At 38.4% G+C, this 17766-nt stretch overlaps 3 protein-coding genes across 3 annotated transcripts; 2 read left to right on the top strand and 1 right to left on the bottom strand.

The window, feature by feature from the left end:
- Positions 1–32: 32 nt before the first annotated feature.
- On the top strand, positions 33–8215 carry LOC146377844 (germ cell-specific gene 1-like protein). Its single transcript, XM_084943346.1, has 6 exons — positions 33–2603; positions 5710–5892; positions 6024–6071; positions 6180–6332; positions 6478–6589; positions 6687–8215. Exons 1-6 carry the CDS (start codon positions 2408–2410, stop codon positions 7057–7059), a joined length of 1065 nt encoding a protein of 354 aa, XP_084799472.1. The 5' UTR covers positions 33–2407; the 3' UTR covers positions 7060–8215.
- A 278-nt stretch (positions 8216–8493) lies between these two features.
- Positions 8494–11941, bottom strand: rcvrn2 (recoverin 2). Its single transcript, XM_084943350.1, has 4 exons — positions 11668–11941; positions 11032–11573; positions 8971–9082; positions 8494–8582 (listed from the first exon to the last, which is right to left on the bottom strand). Exons 2-4 carry the CDS (start codon positions 11410–11412, stop codon positions 8494–8496), a joined length of 582 nt encoding a protein of 193 aa, XP_084799476.1. The 5' UTR covers positions 11413–11573; positions 11668–11941.
- Positions 11942–13993: 2052 nt separating this feature from the next.
- LOC146377842 (uncharacterized) lies at positions 13994–17158 on the top strand. The gene is made up of 2 exons (XM_084942605.1): positions 13994–14183; positions 14811–17158. The coding sequence occupies exon 2, from the start codon at positions 14878–14880 to the stop codon at positions 15310–15312; it is 435 nt and encodes a 144-aa protein (XP_084798731.1). The 5' UTR covers positions 13994–14183; positions 14811–14877; the 3' UTR covers positions 15313–17158.
- The last annotated feature ends 608 nt before the right edge of the window (positions 17159–17766 follow it).

Raw genomic sequence — 17766 nt, 5'->3', positions numbered from 1 at the left:
TAAAAATAAATAAAATAGAGCTGTAATGCAGTGGAACTTAAACTGCTGATTAAAGTTTAGGGAGGGTTAGTGAAGGCCACCGCTGAAAAGGGACAGACACGGGAAGAGAGGGGGCACTGTAGTAACAGATGGACTTAGAGGGATTACATGATTCAGGGTGGGTTTGTGTCATAAATTACCAAGAAAGACAGTAAAGGGAGTAGAGTGGCTTGGAGACAGACATGCAGTCACTCCATCGGTTCGCATCTCCATCGGAGGAGGATTACACGGGGCTTGCAGCCAGAGAGGTAAGGGCCACTGATGCTCACACTGGAGGAGGAAAACTGATGCACAGAGAAAAGATGAAGAGAGTAGCAACAGAGAGGGTATTCAAGATGGAGCAGCTGAACTAAAGTTATGAACGAGCTTTTTGATTAAGGGCTTATGAAGAAGGCAGAGAAAAACCACAATGTAAGTTCACTGCAAGGCAGTGAAATATGTTTTATGATGGACATGAAAGACTACAGAGGGCGAGAACAAAGTCTGGTAGGTATTTTACTTATTTAAAAATAATTTGTTCTGAAGTCATTTGTGGATTCTTCATCAGCAATTGCAAAAACATAATTTCTCTAATATTTACACATAGCAAAAAAACCCCGTCGTTATTACACTGAGTGTTCAATTAAATTTGTCATTTGTGAACAAAAACTGAACGACTTATTTTGGATCGACGTCTGCAAAAATTGAGCAAACTGGAAAATGATGCATCAGCTAGTTACTGACGTGTAAAGGCTGAAAATATTTATTGTCTTAGCAACAGTCGACATGGTAAGGTTCATGCTAAGAGTAACCATTTCAAACATAATCTTATAAATATCAATACTTGGTCACTGGCTGCTGTTAAACCATCAGTAATACGCAGAGGTAGACTTTCACACAGATTATCTAGGTGCTTTGTGTGGTAATTGTTTCAGTGCTGAATGAATTAAACTGGCATCTCTGTGATGGTGTGACGCACTGAGCGGTAATCTAAACAAACAGTGCTTAAAAGATGTGCAGTTGTGAAAGGACATAATGTACATCTGAGAATAAATGCAATGCAAGTATTTAGGAAAGCCTTATCTCTGCTGAGCATTGGCTTTAACTGCCTCAGTAACACTCCAATGGTCATTAAGCGTATTATCATACTGATGGAGTTTTATTTCCAGCAGTACAGATGACAGAAACCTTGCTAAGGGATGAGTGATGTGCTACATTCACCTGATTTGATCTGTGTTGTGTTTCAGGGGCTGTGAGCTGACAGGGGGACATTGCATGAGAGAAAGATTGGCAGCAGACATGGTCAAAGTGTACTTCACACTAAAACACACCTAACAAAAACAGATTAAAGCAGATTTCCAGGGATTACGTGTAAAATTTCATTTAGATCTCTGGCTTATCTATAATTTCATCAAAAAAGTAATCTAGTGTTTTGCTCCCCTGCATCGTGCCTTCCACTTAAGGCCCACAGTTTATAATGAGCGGCAGGCTCGGGCCTGAGTGCGTTAATCAGGAAGCACAGATATGTTAGCCGGGGTCACAGGAAAGTACACATTACTCAGCCTTTCACAACCCCCCTTTAAACAGCTGGAGGACTTATGTGACTTCAGGCAGTGATTGACAGTGTAAAGCTAGATTTCATTATTTGGGCAATTTCCTTTTACCCTCTGTTTTCTTTTTTATGCTCACTTGCTCACAATTTCATTTAACTTTTTTTTGCAAAATAATAAGTTCAGGAATCTATTTGATGTCCTCTTTAGACATACAAGTTTTATTAATAAATTCTAGTATTTGTAGAAGCTTTTTTGATACAGTTCAATTGATCTAATACAGAAAAAAGGGCTTCGAGTGTTGATTTCAGAGGACGCATGTCTGTATCTGTTCCCACAGGAATCAATCGCTCCTCATACTGAAGAAGTCAGGGCAACAAAGAGTAATATCCTGGAATCCCTCGGTTCTCTCCCACTGTGCCCAAATCATCCACCTAAATCTCCTCTTGTTCATTTTTTTGTTCCTTCTGTCCCTCTTTCCCACGTGTATCAAAATCAGAGCATCTTGTCGTGCTCCCTGCTCTCTCTCTTTCTTTATCTTCCTTTCTGTTAATCCCACTGACTTTACAATATCGTTCCCCATCTGTTTTCTTATCTTCTTTCTTTACTGTTACATCACGTTTTTATTTGTTTTCTTTTTAAACCTGGCCACCCATAACCTCTTAAAACCCCCACAAAGCATCTGTCCCACCCTCTCAGCTCCATCTGTGGCTGTTTTCATACCTTCTGTCCTGCTATTCGCGTGTGCCTTGCCCCTTTCTGTCCCCTGTTTGTCTTACTTTGACCTTCCTCTCTCTGTATCTGACCCCACCCGTACCTCCGTCTTCTCCCACGTGGCCATGCTGGAACGCATGTCCCGTCGCTCTCGCTCCCTGCTCTCCCTCACCTTGACCTCTTTGGCTCTGGCCCTCTCTATCCTGGCTCTCTGCACCTCCTACTGGTGTGAGGGCACTCACAAGGTGGTCAAGCCCCTCTGCCTGTCGCCTGTCAAAATGAAGAACTGTGGTCAGAACAACAGTGAGCCTTACACCACAGGTAGGAAACTCAACATATCCAAAGGAGTTCTGTATTTATTTACTGTTAATGTATTGTACATACACTTACAGTGTCATTGTCAAAAAGAATTTACTCCCTTCCTGATTTCTTAGTTGTTTGGATATTTGTTAAACTTAAATATCTCAGATCAGACAAACTTTAATATATTATACAAAGATAACCAGAGTAAACACAAAATGCAGTTTTCAGATGCTAATTTCACTTGTTAAAAGCTATCAAAACCTGAATCAAGAGATCATTTAAATAGATCCTGTCAATAAAGTGAAGTAGGCTAAAAGATCTCAAAAGCCAACACATTGACATCTATCAGTTTAGAAAGGGTTACAAAGCAATTTCTAAGGCTTTGGAGTGCCAGTGAACCACAGTGAGATCATTATCCACAAATGGAGAACACTTCACAAATGGAGAAGCTTCACCACTGTTGTGGTGAAGCTTCCCAGGAGTGGCCAGCTTACTAAAATTACTCCAAGAGCACATCAGCGACTCATTGTAGAGGTCACAAAAGAACCTAGAACGACATCTAAAGAAGTGCAGGCCTCACGTCTCTCAGTTAAGGTCAGTGTTAGTTCCAAGTTCCACGGAGAAAACCTCCTGCTGACCAAAAAAACACAAGGGCTCATCTCTCATTCGGCAAAGAAAAACTTTAGATGAGCCCCGAGACCTTAGGGATAATATTATGTGAACTAATGAGACAATGCTGGGACTTTTTTGAAGGTTTGAATCCTGTTACATGTGGAGTAAAACTAACACAGCATTTCATAAATAGAACATCACACCAACAGTCAGACGTGGTGGTGGTAGTGTGATGGTCTGGGATTGCTTTGCTGCTTCAGGACCTGGACGGTTTGGTGTAATTGATGGGACAATAAATTCTGCTCTCTATTAGAAAGTGCTAAAGGAGAATGTCCGGCCATCAGTTTGAATTTTTGCTTATGCAGCAGGACAATAAAACATATCAGTAATGGTTCAAAACCCCCAAAACAAAATAAAAGTTTTGAAGTGGCCTAGTCAAAGTTCAAAATTCAATCGTGGCAAATGATGATTGCAGTTTTCGTTGCCAAGGGTTACACAACTAGTTATTTGATTTAGGGCACAATTACTTTTTCCACATAAGGGAAGGTAGATTTGGATAACTTTTTCCCTTTAATAAATTAAATCATCAATTAAAAACTGTATCTTTTTTTTTATTTGCTCAGGTTATCTTAGTCTAATGTTATTATTTGTTTGATGAAACATGTAAGTGTGACCAAAATGCAAAAAAAAAGAAAGAAAGAAATCAGTAGGGGACAAATATTTTTTTCATCGCATTGTATGTTTGGATTGCTTTTTGGTAACCTTTAACCTTTTATCGTGTACCTGTTTATTAAGACTTATGCTTTTATGATCTGTGAGTCATCATATTTTATAGTATAGTTTTGAAATAGCATCACTAAATCTTTAGGGCGTAAGCAGAAATTCAGTGTCAAAGTGCATCGTCCTTTGACCTTTAGACATTCCATGAAATGTGGGACCATGTGGAAATGCTTATGCTTCATAGTAGTGTTCAGGAGTATTTAAGAACATCAGGTTTTGACTTGGACTAAAAGAAAAAGCAAACAATCAAATCTGAGTCGATTTCTGTGCTGCACAGAAGTTGGGAAAATACACTGGTGACTAATCCAGAGTCTGCTGCATCATGTTCACAGACATGTCACAATTTGCTTGTAACAGCAAAAATTCTTGGATTCATTCTTATGTAAACAGTTGTGATATTATCTTGGCATTTTGCCACTTGAAGAGTCTGGGATAATTTGAAAGTCTTAACTGTAAGTAGAAAGGTACTGCCAATCATAGCCACAGCCTTATGATACACCTTCAAAAGCAAACATGCTGTCTTTCATTGCGTTTTATTGCAGTAGGTTGTATAATCGCCAACGCAATACAATAAGATAGGATTTAATTAGGGATTTCTATCATTTATAGACAATAGATAAGATTTGATTTGATTAGACAGATTTGTCAAAATAATTTACATTTTTTCTGGAGCTTCTCTCTGGTTCTCAGTGTTCAGTGGAACGCTTCATGTAAAGCAGATGGAGGCAGCTTTGCTTGAAGCAAACTCCATCTGCTTCATCTGAAGTAAACTCCATCTGGGGGAAGTTTGCTGAAAAGAAAGCTCTGCTGAAAAAAAAAAAGCTCAACAGGTGGACTCTTAGGTAACACTGTTAAAACCACGTTTTTAAAGTTTAAGATTGAACCTTCATGCCTAGATGCTTTTTGAGGCTATGCTTCTATCCTAAGTTAAACGGTATCTAGAGAATTCAAATCTGCTCCTCAGGCACACTGAGATTGTTTGCGTTGGTGGATCGGCTTACACAATAAAGTGGATGAGGCTTTCTGACACTGAACTGTTAGAAAGCAATTGTCCTTACTTTTAATCTCCTTTCCCCCCAATACCTTTGTTCCACAGTGTACTCAGTTATGGCTTAGTATTAATCTGTGGGGTGTGAGGTTGCTTCTAAAGGTTTAGTTGTTGACAGCTCTTATTGCATAAAACAATCATCTTTGACACTACACGTGCTTTGTGAACTCACACAGAAATATTTCATTTTTACTATGTACAGTGCGTCGATTTAACTCTCCCTTATGCTTCTAAACCTGAGGACGTGTTTGGCACATCATAGTGAACACTGACAAGACTGCATGTACACAGAGGCTTGCTGATTTTGAGGCACCGGTATAATTAGCAGACTTGCGGGACTTTTGTGTTTACCCCTAACCATTCTCTTTTTAACGACACATACTTTTACATGCCTACCCCTCAATTTGATACCCGCTATTCTGCTGTCTAACTCCCTCGTCATTTATATGTTCTCACTGCCTTTTCTTGCATTATGTGTTTGACAGTCAGTGGATCCGCTGTTAATACTCACGCCTCACCAACAACATTTCCTGAATTTGTTAAATATTTGCATCATATGGTGAGAAACTACATGGAGACAGAACGTACCCCTAGTGAAGGCTGGATTATACTCTGACCACATTAAGAATGAGCAGATGCAGAACCGAACCTTAAATTAGCTTTTTTCCACTGTCACCCTCTCAGAGAGTCCCACTCAGAACCCATACAACCGCACGCTATCTCCAGCCAGGAGAGAGGAGCTGGCTAAGATCAGACAAAGGCAGCTGGCCAACGCTGTCCACTACATATGGGAGACGGGCGAAGACAAGTTTGCTTTTAGATACTTCCACACGGGCTTCTGGGAAAGCTGTGAAAAACACAGTGATGGTAAGAGGCACACCTGTGCAGTTCATTTTTTTGGTTGCCGTTTGGTTTCAACTTGGATTGTTAATCAAAGCTGATGTTTTTCACTTTCAACTACAAAACTTTATCCTTAAATCATGACATTTTGTTGGCAGGGGAGAAGTGTCGCAGCTTTATAGACTTAACTCCAGGAGAAACTCAAGGTGAGCTGTGAACTGCTTAACAGTCTCCTGCCTTAATATCGCCATGTTGCCATTTGATTAAAAGTTAGCTTGTGATAGTGTGCTCACACTGTTGTTGACATGTTGCAGGTGTGCTCTGGCTGTCAGTTATTTCTGAGTTTACATACATCGGTCTGCTGGGAATGGGGTTCTTACTCATGTGGCTGGAAGTCTTGTGTTCCCATAAAGAGATGCACTCACTAAAAATCAATGCCTATGCAGCTATCTGCACTGTGTTATCAGGTCAGACTCAGTCTAATGCTCACTTTTACATTATTTTGTAACCCGCCTCTGCATATTCAGATATAATATATCAATTTTTTTGCATGTTCCTCTGATCTTTCCGGTTTATGTTGGATTAATTTTGTCTGTTTCACCTCCTGTGTAGGTCTTCTTGGGATGGTGGCACATATGATGTACACCACAGTGTTTCAGATGACAGTAATTGTGGGCCCCAAGGACTGGAGGCCTCAATCCTGGGACTACGGCTGGTCATTTGCGTAGGTGCCAGATATGATTTAAGCTTTCAGGACTTAATGTTTCACTACAAGCTTGATATTTCTCATCTCCTAACTATGTTAAATTCCCTGCTCCTAGTCTCGCCTGGGTGTCCTTCAGCTGCTGCATGGGAGCTGCTGTCGTCACGCTCAACTCATACACAAAGACCATCATCGAGCTTCGCCGCAGACAGAGACTACGTTTAGAGGAAGCCAGAGCCACCACTCACGCTCCATCCTATGACGAGGTGGTCCCAGGGGGAGGGCTCTACTCTGTCAGTGGCCTATTGCAATGTCCAGATGGGATGATTGATGTGGCGTGGGCTCCAAATGGCAGCGTAGTCGGAGTGGGAAATGGGGATGTACCAACTTTGGTTTTAGTAGGAGGCTGTGGCCCTGAGGGGTGTGAGGACTGTGAGAGAGAGATGGATGAGATGGGGGAAGCCATGGACCGAGTTGATTCACCTTGTTAGGGAATCAGTAACACGTATCAACTGAAAGGGCTGAAAATCTGAAAAGGAAAGACACTTTAACTAAGGTGGAGAAGGTCAATGTAAGCAAACACATCCTTTCTTTCTCGTCGTCCACTTTGACTCTCTGTGAACATGGGATGTACTGATTGGGCTCAAGGTCCAAAGAAATCCACACATATCAAAACGCTAAGCCTACAACGTATGTATCTGTGTATGTATCTCGTTCACATGCAAGCCTGCATTTTTCTGGGTATTTCTCAGTGCCTCATAGTAGGAAAGAAATGTATGACTTTGTTTGCAAATGGAAAGAAATGCTTCCTCTATTCTATTGTTTATATATTAACTTGAAAACCATCATCTTAGCGAACAGTTCGTTTCAGAGGACGATGCATGTATTCCTGAAAGAACAGCATGTTCTATAGAGAAACATGCTGCTCATAAACATGTTTCCTTTTTTAAACTTCTTTGGTCAGAAACTTTTGAGAGACAAAAATTTTTAATGCAATTCATGTATAGCAGAAGCTACTACAAGCACAGCCTCACTGGCGATGCACAGACAAACCCATAGAGATGGAAAGATTACAGAGATTTTGAAAAGTCTGCTCTCTGATGTTGAACAGAAGATTATGTGTAAACCAGTAATCCCGAGTTGGATGGAAGGGAGGAGGAATAGAGGGAGGAGAGTGAAGCAAGAGAGGAGCAGCATGTAGGGGGGGGGGTCAGGATGAAAGTTGGAAAGAAATGCCTGCACACACTAATATCTGCAACACCGAGACACCAGTTTCAGGAAAACAATGCTCTAAAAAACTGCATTTAGTTCCTGTCATATACTATGTTTGAGATAAAATTGTATAAGCACTGAGTTTTTGTTTTTTGTTTTTTTTTTACAAAAGTCAAAAACAAGTAGTTAAATTTACCTTTAATTTTTGTAGGTTATACATTTGAGATAATCCTGGATTTACTGTCAGGGATTAATACAACTGAAAACGTAAAACCTAAAGTGAAAATTTTATCAACTACCAGCATTATAATATGCAGTATGTTTCTAGGTCAAAGGAGATTTAATTGTTTTCCAGGAGAAGATAAATAGATTTCCAAAGCCCAGATGAATGATAAAATCTTTAATTTTTTTGTACAAGTGAGTAAATTACAATACTGGAGGACATTTCAAATTTCTAAAAAACAAGAAAAGCATAACAAGCTAATAATTAAGTATGATACTTAATGTGTATAAGTATGTGTAACACACAAATGTACAGAAACTGTAGGAATGCTTATTTACAGAGGGGCCGAGAATTTAAGGAAGAGGACGGAGAAAACATCTGATACGGAGAGAGAAAGAAGAGGGAAAAGTGTGTTTAAAAAAAAAAGAAAAATAGTTTAATAAAAACAGAAAAGGGTGCAAAGAGGAGAAACGTAGGAATGAGAAGGGATTTAATGTTTTATTGGTTCGTAATGGATCAGACGCATTGCATTCTCATTTTCGATCACTCCTGTAATGAACTCTCCTTCAGCCAGTCGATCTGTGAAGGGAGGAAAAAATAAGGAGTTAAGACGAGAAACGTATAAGTACAAAACAAGCCAGGAAAGTGAGATAACACGAGGATGGATTATTGTTATCTAAACAACCTGTTCTTATCTCGTGTGCTTGGTACACAGTAGCATGTGATGTATAACTTAAGATGTTTTTGGGCCAATGATTTGTAATAAAGCTTGCGTGACACAAGTGATCCTGTAAGTGGAGACTTGCCCCCAGGTGGATTAATACTTGTATTACTGTTAAGCCAAACAGCTGATTGTAAAATGTAATCTCCCCCACAGGATGCTGCAACATCAGCTAAAGAAAGGTAGCAGAGGCTTCCATTGATATTATCTCCCTCTGAGCAGAAGCACTACCACTACATGTCCTACCATTGTCTTTCTTTTCAAAGCAGCCCCACAGCTTTTTGGCTCTCTTCTCGGGTGTGTTCTCATCATCTGGTAGTTTGCTGTGGTCCTCTTTGGGGATCAGCTTAAACAAGGCCTGAGAGGGGGTTGGGTATAAGATGGATAGTAATGCTGCATCATTTTTCTCATCACCAGCACAGTACATAAAGCAGATGGATACTGACCAAAGAATATGTAAGCACTAGTAAAACTGAGGATGCTAACAGCCTTCTTCAGTTAATTTATTAATGTCCTGTGCATATTTGGAGTTACTGGTATTGTAGTGAAAATATGGAGGCCAGTATTTTTTTTATATCGTTTTTAAACATAGACTATTTATACAAATTGCAAAATTCTTTTATTACGAATACATAAATATTCAAACAAGCTACAGCATTTCATAGCATCTCATGTCATCTCTCAGACAGTTGATCTGCAGTGGACTGAATGACTAACTGAGTGTAAACCTCCTGAGTGTGCACTTTAGGTTCAGGCCTTTAAGTTTGTGTCCCACTTAGAGAGGGAGCACTCATCTCCCACATTTAAGACACCTAGATTAACATGGATTAGTGCCAAGACTCAGGCCACAGGCCAAACACCAAGATGTCATCTCTTTTCCCTGGACTATCCCTCAATCTCGCTCCTGCTCTGATGTTATGGTCAGTAGAGTTTAGACTTCAGACTGTGATCTATGCTGACAGACATCAAGGTTGTGAAGTCATAAAAATAAAATTAAGCAGCTGGTTTCCTTAAAATAAATCACACTTGCAGTCTTTAAGGATTTGTCTAACATGTCAGAACAGTGTACTTGCGGGCTGGTTTTGAGGCATTTCCACCTTTTTCACTTATGTTTTCTAATTTAACATATTATTTATACATTACATAAGAATACTTTCTGGAAAATGGAGGCGGTGTATCCTTTTACCACACAGTAAATTTGTATTTGTCGACCTCTACCTCAGTGTTTTACAGACCGGAAAGAATCTCATCTTATAGTAAGTTTTTGAACTGCTATCGGGGCTTTAAAATGCAGCTATTTTATGCAGTGTGCTGTAAACATGGTGCTTATGGACTCAAGCCAGTTGGCCAGGAATTCAATCCCATTACAATGCCAGCTGGATTCTTGGCTCATCTGTCTAAACCTCTTACAATTCCATATCATTTGTCCGAAGAGAGAATATAGAAAAGTGTAAAACCTCCATAAGACTCCATAAGTTTCATAACATTTATTATAGTACAGTCTTCAGTCCACAGTGGCAGTCTCACAAGTAAAACAGCCGTGGATTAGAATCGAGATGATGGGTATACTCTTGTTTAGGAGTGGAACTTAAGAGTAGCTCTGTTCAGGAGTAGGGCTCCCTATATTGTCTGCAGGCTAAACCTGTAATCGCCAAGATTATCAGGAGTTTTAGGCTCAAATAGACTGGCTAATAGGGCTGCCAATTAAGACTGAGACCTACATACCATGAGAAGAATAGTAAATTCTTAGTTAACAGCAACACAGCTTTAATGGATTTTGCAGAACGTGGACAAAATAAGGAGATAACCTAACAAAATAATCCATTAATAATGCTAGTTGACCTAATGTTACAGAGTTAAACCAGTTAAACATAGAAAAAAGCAAAAACATTAGATTCAATAACAGGCATTAATGTAAGGTTTTGCGTTATGCTGCCTTATGTTAGTTAATCCTATAAATTTTATCTGACATCTCTGTTCCCTCCTCACTGAAACCACGACTGAGAGAATAGTTTGAACTCCTGATTTACAAAGTTGTTATAGTGAAAGAAAAATAACACTTTAGGTTTTTGGGGGCTTTGGGATTAATAAAAACCAGAATAAGAAAAAAAGATCAATGTTTAAAATGAATCTCTTTCTGATGGGATATGAGTTCATCATCATCATCGTTTATTTGTATAGCACTTTAAGAACACACCAGGCAGACCAAAGTGCTGAGTTAACATTAACTGCTTGCTGTCACACTAGAACCATTAAAGCCACTCATCCATTCATCAATGTCGCTTTTATAAACTGAACCACGCTCACCTGGCATATTTCTTTCACTTCTGCCTTGGTGATGTATCCGTTCTTGTCTACATCAAACAGGGAGAAGGCCCACTCCAGTTTTCGGGTTGTCCTCCCAGTGGAGGTCATGTGTAGTGCAATGATGTACTCCTTGAAGTCTAAAGTGCCGTCATCGTTGGTGTCAAAGGAGCGAAACACATGCCTTGCGTAGCTCTTAGGATCACTGTCAGGGAAGAAGCGCGCATAGATTTCCTCAAACTCCCCTGGTGAGATGCGTCCTGATGGACACTGCTTCTGAAAGTTCTCGTACCACTGGGAGATTTCTTGCTCAGTAAATTTTGTGGTGAGCTTCAGGTCCTCCAGGATCTCCTTTGATATCGCGCTACTGGTTGCATTTCCCATTGTAGTTTCTTTTTAATATCTTTGCAATGTGTTAAACTGCTTGGCTGGGATATGCCACTTGATAGGCTTTCTTCTCTTGTGTCAAATGACTCTTCTTTTTCCAAACTATTATTGCTTACTGGCTTGATGTCTTCTCTCGATGTCAAAAACCAAGCAGAAATCTGAAATATAATTTAGAATTGTGATATAATTCATTTAACTTTAAATTAATAACAACTTGCTTGTTAATATGTGCAAAATGTGCAGAAACCTTACCTGTGTGTTGTGTGAGCAGATGATGGCTGAGGAACCGAGTGTCTCTCTCGACAGTAAGACAGTGAAAGATATAAGCGGGCGGGGGAAAGCACATCCTACAGGAGTTGACTAGGTTAAGTCTGTTAATGCGGGATTTAAGGTGGATGAGCATTTGACCAAATTGCAACCCCAGATCCTAATTTTATCTATTGTCTGTTTGAAAAGCCCGGAAAGCTCTAGTGTACGTTTATACTCCTGCTAAATTACTTATGAACTCTGGGAATCAATTTATCCCTGTTAGTCTTGTACTCACTAATTTACTAGTACTAAATTGCTGAATATGAACCGATAAACAGAAGTTTAGTGCATCTAACTGTAAGTTACAGTTCATTCTGGGAGCCAAACGTTACTTCGGTAAACTCACCACAAAGTGAGTCGGTGCTTTCTAGCAAACTGTGAACAAAGCTTCAGGTGGGTGTTTGCTGTTTTAGGTATGACCTTCCATAGGTTTGATTGAGCACTGAAAGCCACTCCACCATCTGTCCAGGCAATTTTAACTCCCTCAGCAACCCACGTCTACGTCCAATCCCACCTGCGCCCTTAATATCCCTGTCACTGCCGACCCCGTCTGTGCACGTCCTCCTTCCTGTCCTACAGTACTGCTTTCCTTTGAGTCACTAGTTTAGGTTTATATTACCTAGCTAAACATTGGGGGTTTTTTTTACATGTTTTTTTGACTGTATGAATTTCTTTAATCTCAACATTAATAGTCGCGGACATGACTTACATTCTCTTTTCTCCGCCATAAGGTACTTTCATGTTTTAAAGGCTTACTGAACTGCACACTAACAAAACACACACTGATGACTTCACTTGAATTTTTTTCTGATAGAAACTCTTTTCTGTCTAGTCTCTTGTAACTCAGCTCCGATTTACTTTTTGTTGACGTTTCCATATTCATTGCCAACAGCTATGTTGGAGGCTATCAGGTAATTATCAGTATAACAAACTCACTTCATGACACTTTGGCTGCCACATTTACGTCATTAGTCTGTTTACTTTTTGTCTACTTTAATTAGAGCGAAAGTATTATCTTGATTGTCTTAGGTGTTGTTTCAGACCAACATAGCATGTGTAAAGGAGACTTCATGAGTTATGCACACGTATAAGAAACACACATAAACACCAGAGATGAAAGCAGCATGCACTTATCGTATTTAGGACATGTATTTCCCTGTATGATAATCAATAATTAATTTTTTATGTTTAAACTATAATTTGCTAACTGGATTAGTCAAGCCCCGCCCTCTCCTACACAAGCCAGAGAATAGCCAATTACCCCCGTCTTCATCCTATAAGGGTGACGGTCAACTGACTTACCCCTTCTCTACAGAACAATCCCTGACATGTGATCTCTACTCTTGTTTGGGCTAATTGCTAGAGCCAGAACGAGCAAGGATTTGTAGCTACTCTTGAGATGTTTTTCCACTCGGGGGAGAGAGTGCGTAAAAATATCGGTAACATGGGTGTTTGGCATCTTAGTTTAATTATGATTTTGACAGTGTCAGAACTTTATGAAAGAAGTTTTAACATTGCTTTGCAACATTAAATATGTATTTCTTTTGCAGGCAGGAACACATGCACATACAGTAACGTAAACAATGAAAACTCAAAGGTTTATTTGTATCAGAAAATAACATGACTATAAATATCCACAATTAGGTCAGTGACAACCTCCTAGTTGGCAGCATTATATGGTATTAATGGGCTGTATCAAGCGTCGCATGTGTTACAGCACTGACCTGTGAAACGTCAGTACTGACGTATTCTATAAATCTGCAACACTTAATGTGTCAATGAAGGATCAGCCTTATTAATTACTATCTACATTTGGTAACAGATCTCTGAAACAAGGTTGTCTTGAAGTTAATCTTTTATAACTTGAATTTGTGTTGACCTATAGTTCTGTTTTAATATAGACAGGCTCAGGATTGAAATTCCCCAATAACATTTCAAAGTTGAGTACAAGTATAAAGTTTGAGATGTAAGAGCACTGAGAAAATAATTCGAGAAATAGGAATGCCAAACAGGAAAATGTTTAAAGAAAAAAAACCAATCTTAGTCCAAACAGTGCCTTGGTGGGACACAACTCAAATCTTAAGACTGAAAGCAAGAGGAAAAGAGGAAGGGAGTTGTTTCCAGATAAATATCTGGTAATGGCTCATAATGACGCGTAATGACAGACGACAGCTTCCTACTAAACACAAGGAAAGAGGGGAACAAACATGCTGTGGCGGAAGTCTTGATGATTGCGTCCACAATTTTGCAAGGCCTCGAGTAGGTGATGTATTTCAGAAAAGCACTTTGCCGCTGGCGCCCATTTCTACACCCACTGTCCAGAGAGAAGTCAGGAGTGCCTTTAGTGTCTAATCATAGAGAGTTTCATATTTAAAAGATACTTACTTTAAGACTTTATTTAAGGACCTTCACTTTTACAAAGTTTCCTCTGACGTCTAAGCTCCTGGATCAAGACTGAGGTAAGAAATGTTACACTTAAAATGTAAAAAAAAAAAAAGGACTTTTTTGGCTGTCTAAAATTACAAATATTAACAGTTCATTTGGCTTTCTAGAATAAAAAGCTTTTATATCCTAATATTCAGGTCCATTCAATTAAAAAAGTAAAGAGTTACAGTTACAAATACTGGTAGAAAACCTGACGTGACAAACGCGTGTGTGAAAGGTTGTTTCGATTATCAGATTAAAACAATGTCCAATCTTTAAAAAAAGTGTGTACTGAGCTGGTTTACATTTAATTCACTGAGCCTGCAGTGAATTGATCGATGCATATTATACTTTACAGCCACAAAATACACATAGGTCATCAGGTAAGGTTTTTTAGGAAATGTGTATAATATGTATGGCTATCATTAAAAAATACAGATCCTAAGCTTTGGACGTTTTCTTCTGGCTGCCTACCTAAACAGGTTCAGTTATTTCAAGGAAAGCTCAAACACACTGATGGGAATTTGACACAGTATATAATTATACAAAGTTTATACCGACAGCTTGGGATGATTTATTTTAAACTTGAAGCTGCATAACTGATACCAGACATGAAAGCAAAGTGGGGGGTTTTCTAATCAAGACTATGTGTGATATCGTAGAAAGAAGAGAGAAGAAGCTGCATGTAAAAAGCCCTCTTGGCCATCTACCAAGCAATAAAAACAGACCATGGCGTCCAAAATGGAAACCCTTGATCCTTCAACTTTATCAGATGTCACCTCTACTGTGAGATACGGGTCTAAATCGGAAACCGTGACCTTACCAGGAGGAGTTGTGTCAGTGGCGGGCGTCACTGTGGTTACTGGAGGCGTTGAACTGTCTTGTGGATCCTGCATGCTGGCTTTTGGATTTTGGGGAACTCTCATCGGCTTCAGCTGCCTGGCTGTGGGGCTGTGGGACCAGCTGAACTTCTATAAAGGGGGAACCTCTCATTTGCTGGGACTGGGGCTTGTGATACTGGCCCTCAGTTTTGTGGTGGTGGTGGGTGTGGCAACATTTCACCTCCTAACCAAGAGAAAAAGACAGATGACAAAAGAAGTGAGACAGCATGGGAAAGAAGTTCTTTTAGAGAGTGGTAGGGTAATAAAAAAAGTCACAGTATAAACAGTGTTTAATGACAGACATTAAGGAAAAAAGATCTCTGATCTTTTATAAATAAATTATCTCCATTCCAACCCAACTCTGTACCAAAACGTATTAGGTATCTTTAATCTAAATAACGTAGAAATGCAGTTATTCAGTTTTGAGGCATTTTATTTCAACTTACAGTCATTAAAATTTTACACACTAATATTGTAGTTTTGCATTCTAATTGAGCCGTGTAGGCTGGCAAAGTTCTTTTTAATGATCAACATATGTTATTGCTGCTTATGACTTGTTGCTTTGTAAATCTAAAAAAAGCAGTTAAAATGAGTTTCGTCTTGAACAGTGGTTCGTGTCACATTAATAATAATAAGCCAATAATGTAACACTATTCGACTACATTATGCACATTGTGCTACTTACACTTAATTAAAATTATGAATATAAATGTTTAATCCCACTAATTATTTTCCTTATAATGCTATTATTATTTTTCACTCCTGCAGCTTGTAATGTGTGCACAGAGCATAAACAGAATGCAATAATTGGACTGGGTAAAATGTGAGAGATTCAAAAAAAGGAAGAGAGAGACAGTGTTTTATTACAACAGAATACAAGACATTGCTCATTTTAACCTAGTGGGTCCCATGCATGCAGATACCTTTTAGGTTTTGTATTTGCACCCAAATGTGATATTAAAAACTCAGCAGGACGACATCTTTATAGAAACACTGGTTAGTGAGGATAACCCAAAGCCTTTCACAATGTTTCTGGGATAACAGAGAGCTCCCTGTCTATGTATCTTTTAGGATCAGATATGGGGATTATCCTGAGCTACATTATTCTGAGTATTTTGCCTTTTATGATTTTTTTTTTTACTTTAAGCACCACAAATGTCATTTGAGGGTTTAGTTAAAGTTACTAGAAACCAGACAAATTTACAAATCACAGTGAGCATGATTCATAAAAGTGCAGACCAACAGAAGTAAGGTAGACTATAAAAAGCACTGGAGTTACTAATGCACAGGAAAAAAGTTGTTAATTCTTTTTTGGGAGTCTCAGGAGTGTGTGTGACAATAAAATACTAAATATAATTTTAAATTGTTATATGATTTTTCTAAGATTTGTGTTCACTGGGGTCCTTTATTTTGTATTTTTGGTCATATCATATTTGATTTTATTGAGCTTTCCTGCTTGATTTGTGATGTTTTGTTATAGGTTATGTTTAATGTTTTGGCTACTGTAACGAGAATAAATAAATTACAAAATAAATGTTATATTTCAGACCTGTGCTTCTCATGTGATGTGCCCATATGTCTTTGCTGCTCACTGACCTGAAAAGGAAAAAAAAGTGAAAGAGAAACTATATCACCAGTAAGACCCACAGAAGTTAGCTAGACAGGGACAGTTAAGCTAACTTAATAAAGTGCAAAACAAAGTTTAGAAAATTAATTTAATATCACAAATAACATTAAAAAATAAACAAAAGCAATGAAATACTTGATATCCAACAATGCAATTCAGGTTGTTTTTATCAATATTTTATTTAGTCAAAGAAAATTACCATATTGTGGGAATTTCATGGCACACAAAGTCACAAAGTCATTTTGTTTTAGTCAACTCTAAAATTTGCTATTTGATGAATTATTCAACAAATTATTTTAATCCTGTAGAGCTAGCTAGGAGGCTAGCACAATTAAAAATGTTTGTATAGTAACACTCTGACTATCTTCTGACAAAAAGAGGGACAGGACTTCGGATATTAGGTTTTTGTGAGTATCTAACATGAGAGTTTAAATGTATTGTTCATTTTTTGCTGAATTTACCTTGTAAAATATCATTTACCTGTTAAGGTTCATGGAGCAGGCATTTTAAAGTGAAGGTAGCTGCATGATGGACATCCTGCAGATAGGATTCATGATCATCAAGGTATAGTATAATACTTTACAAAAAAAAAAAAAAAAAGGACAAAACTCCGAAAGACTTTGTTTTTGTTTCCGTAGCTTATTTTCATTGACACTGAGGAAGTGTAACGTTCTTTTATGCTTGTAAAAGCAAATGTAAAAAAGTTGTGAGAAAACAAAAATAGCAAAACAAACAAACAAAACAAAGCTCTAACCACATACAATGAACATGAAATATACTGAGGGACCAATACTGCCCAAAATACTGACTTAACTGATTTACTTACATTTACCTTCATTTTCCCTTTAGTTTTGTTACATAAGAACAATGTTAAAAGTTACATTTAATAAAATTGAGTCCAATTAACTGTACCTGATTGATATACATTCAGTTTAAGCACATTTTCCTTAAACATTAAGTATTTGAATTATTATTCTTTTTTTGTCTTTTTTTTTTAGAATATCGCCATCTAGTGGAAGGAAAACTAACTGTACTTTATCCTAAGACAATTCTAGCTTTTGCAAGTTTGCAGTAGTTTTACTTTAGTTTCGTCGGTGTAATATTTAACAC

This window comes from Perissodus microlepis, chromosome 11, assembly GCF_051167445.1.
Source record: "Perissodus microlepis isolate ML-2025 ecotype Zambia chromosome 11, ASM5116744v1, whole genome shotgun sequence".
Classification (NCBI taxonomy): Eukaryota; Metazoa; Chordata; class Actinopteri; order Cichliformes; family Cichlidae; genus Perissodus; species Perissodus microlepis.
The sequence above is the reverse complement of the archived record's forward strand: the minus strand, read 5'-3'. Positions and strand labels throughout refer to the sequence as shown.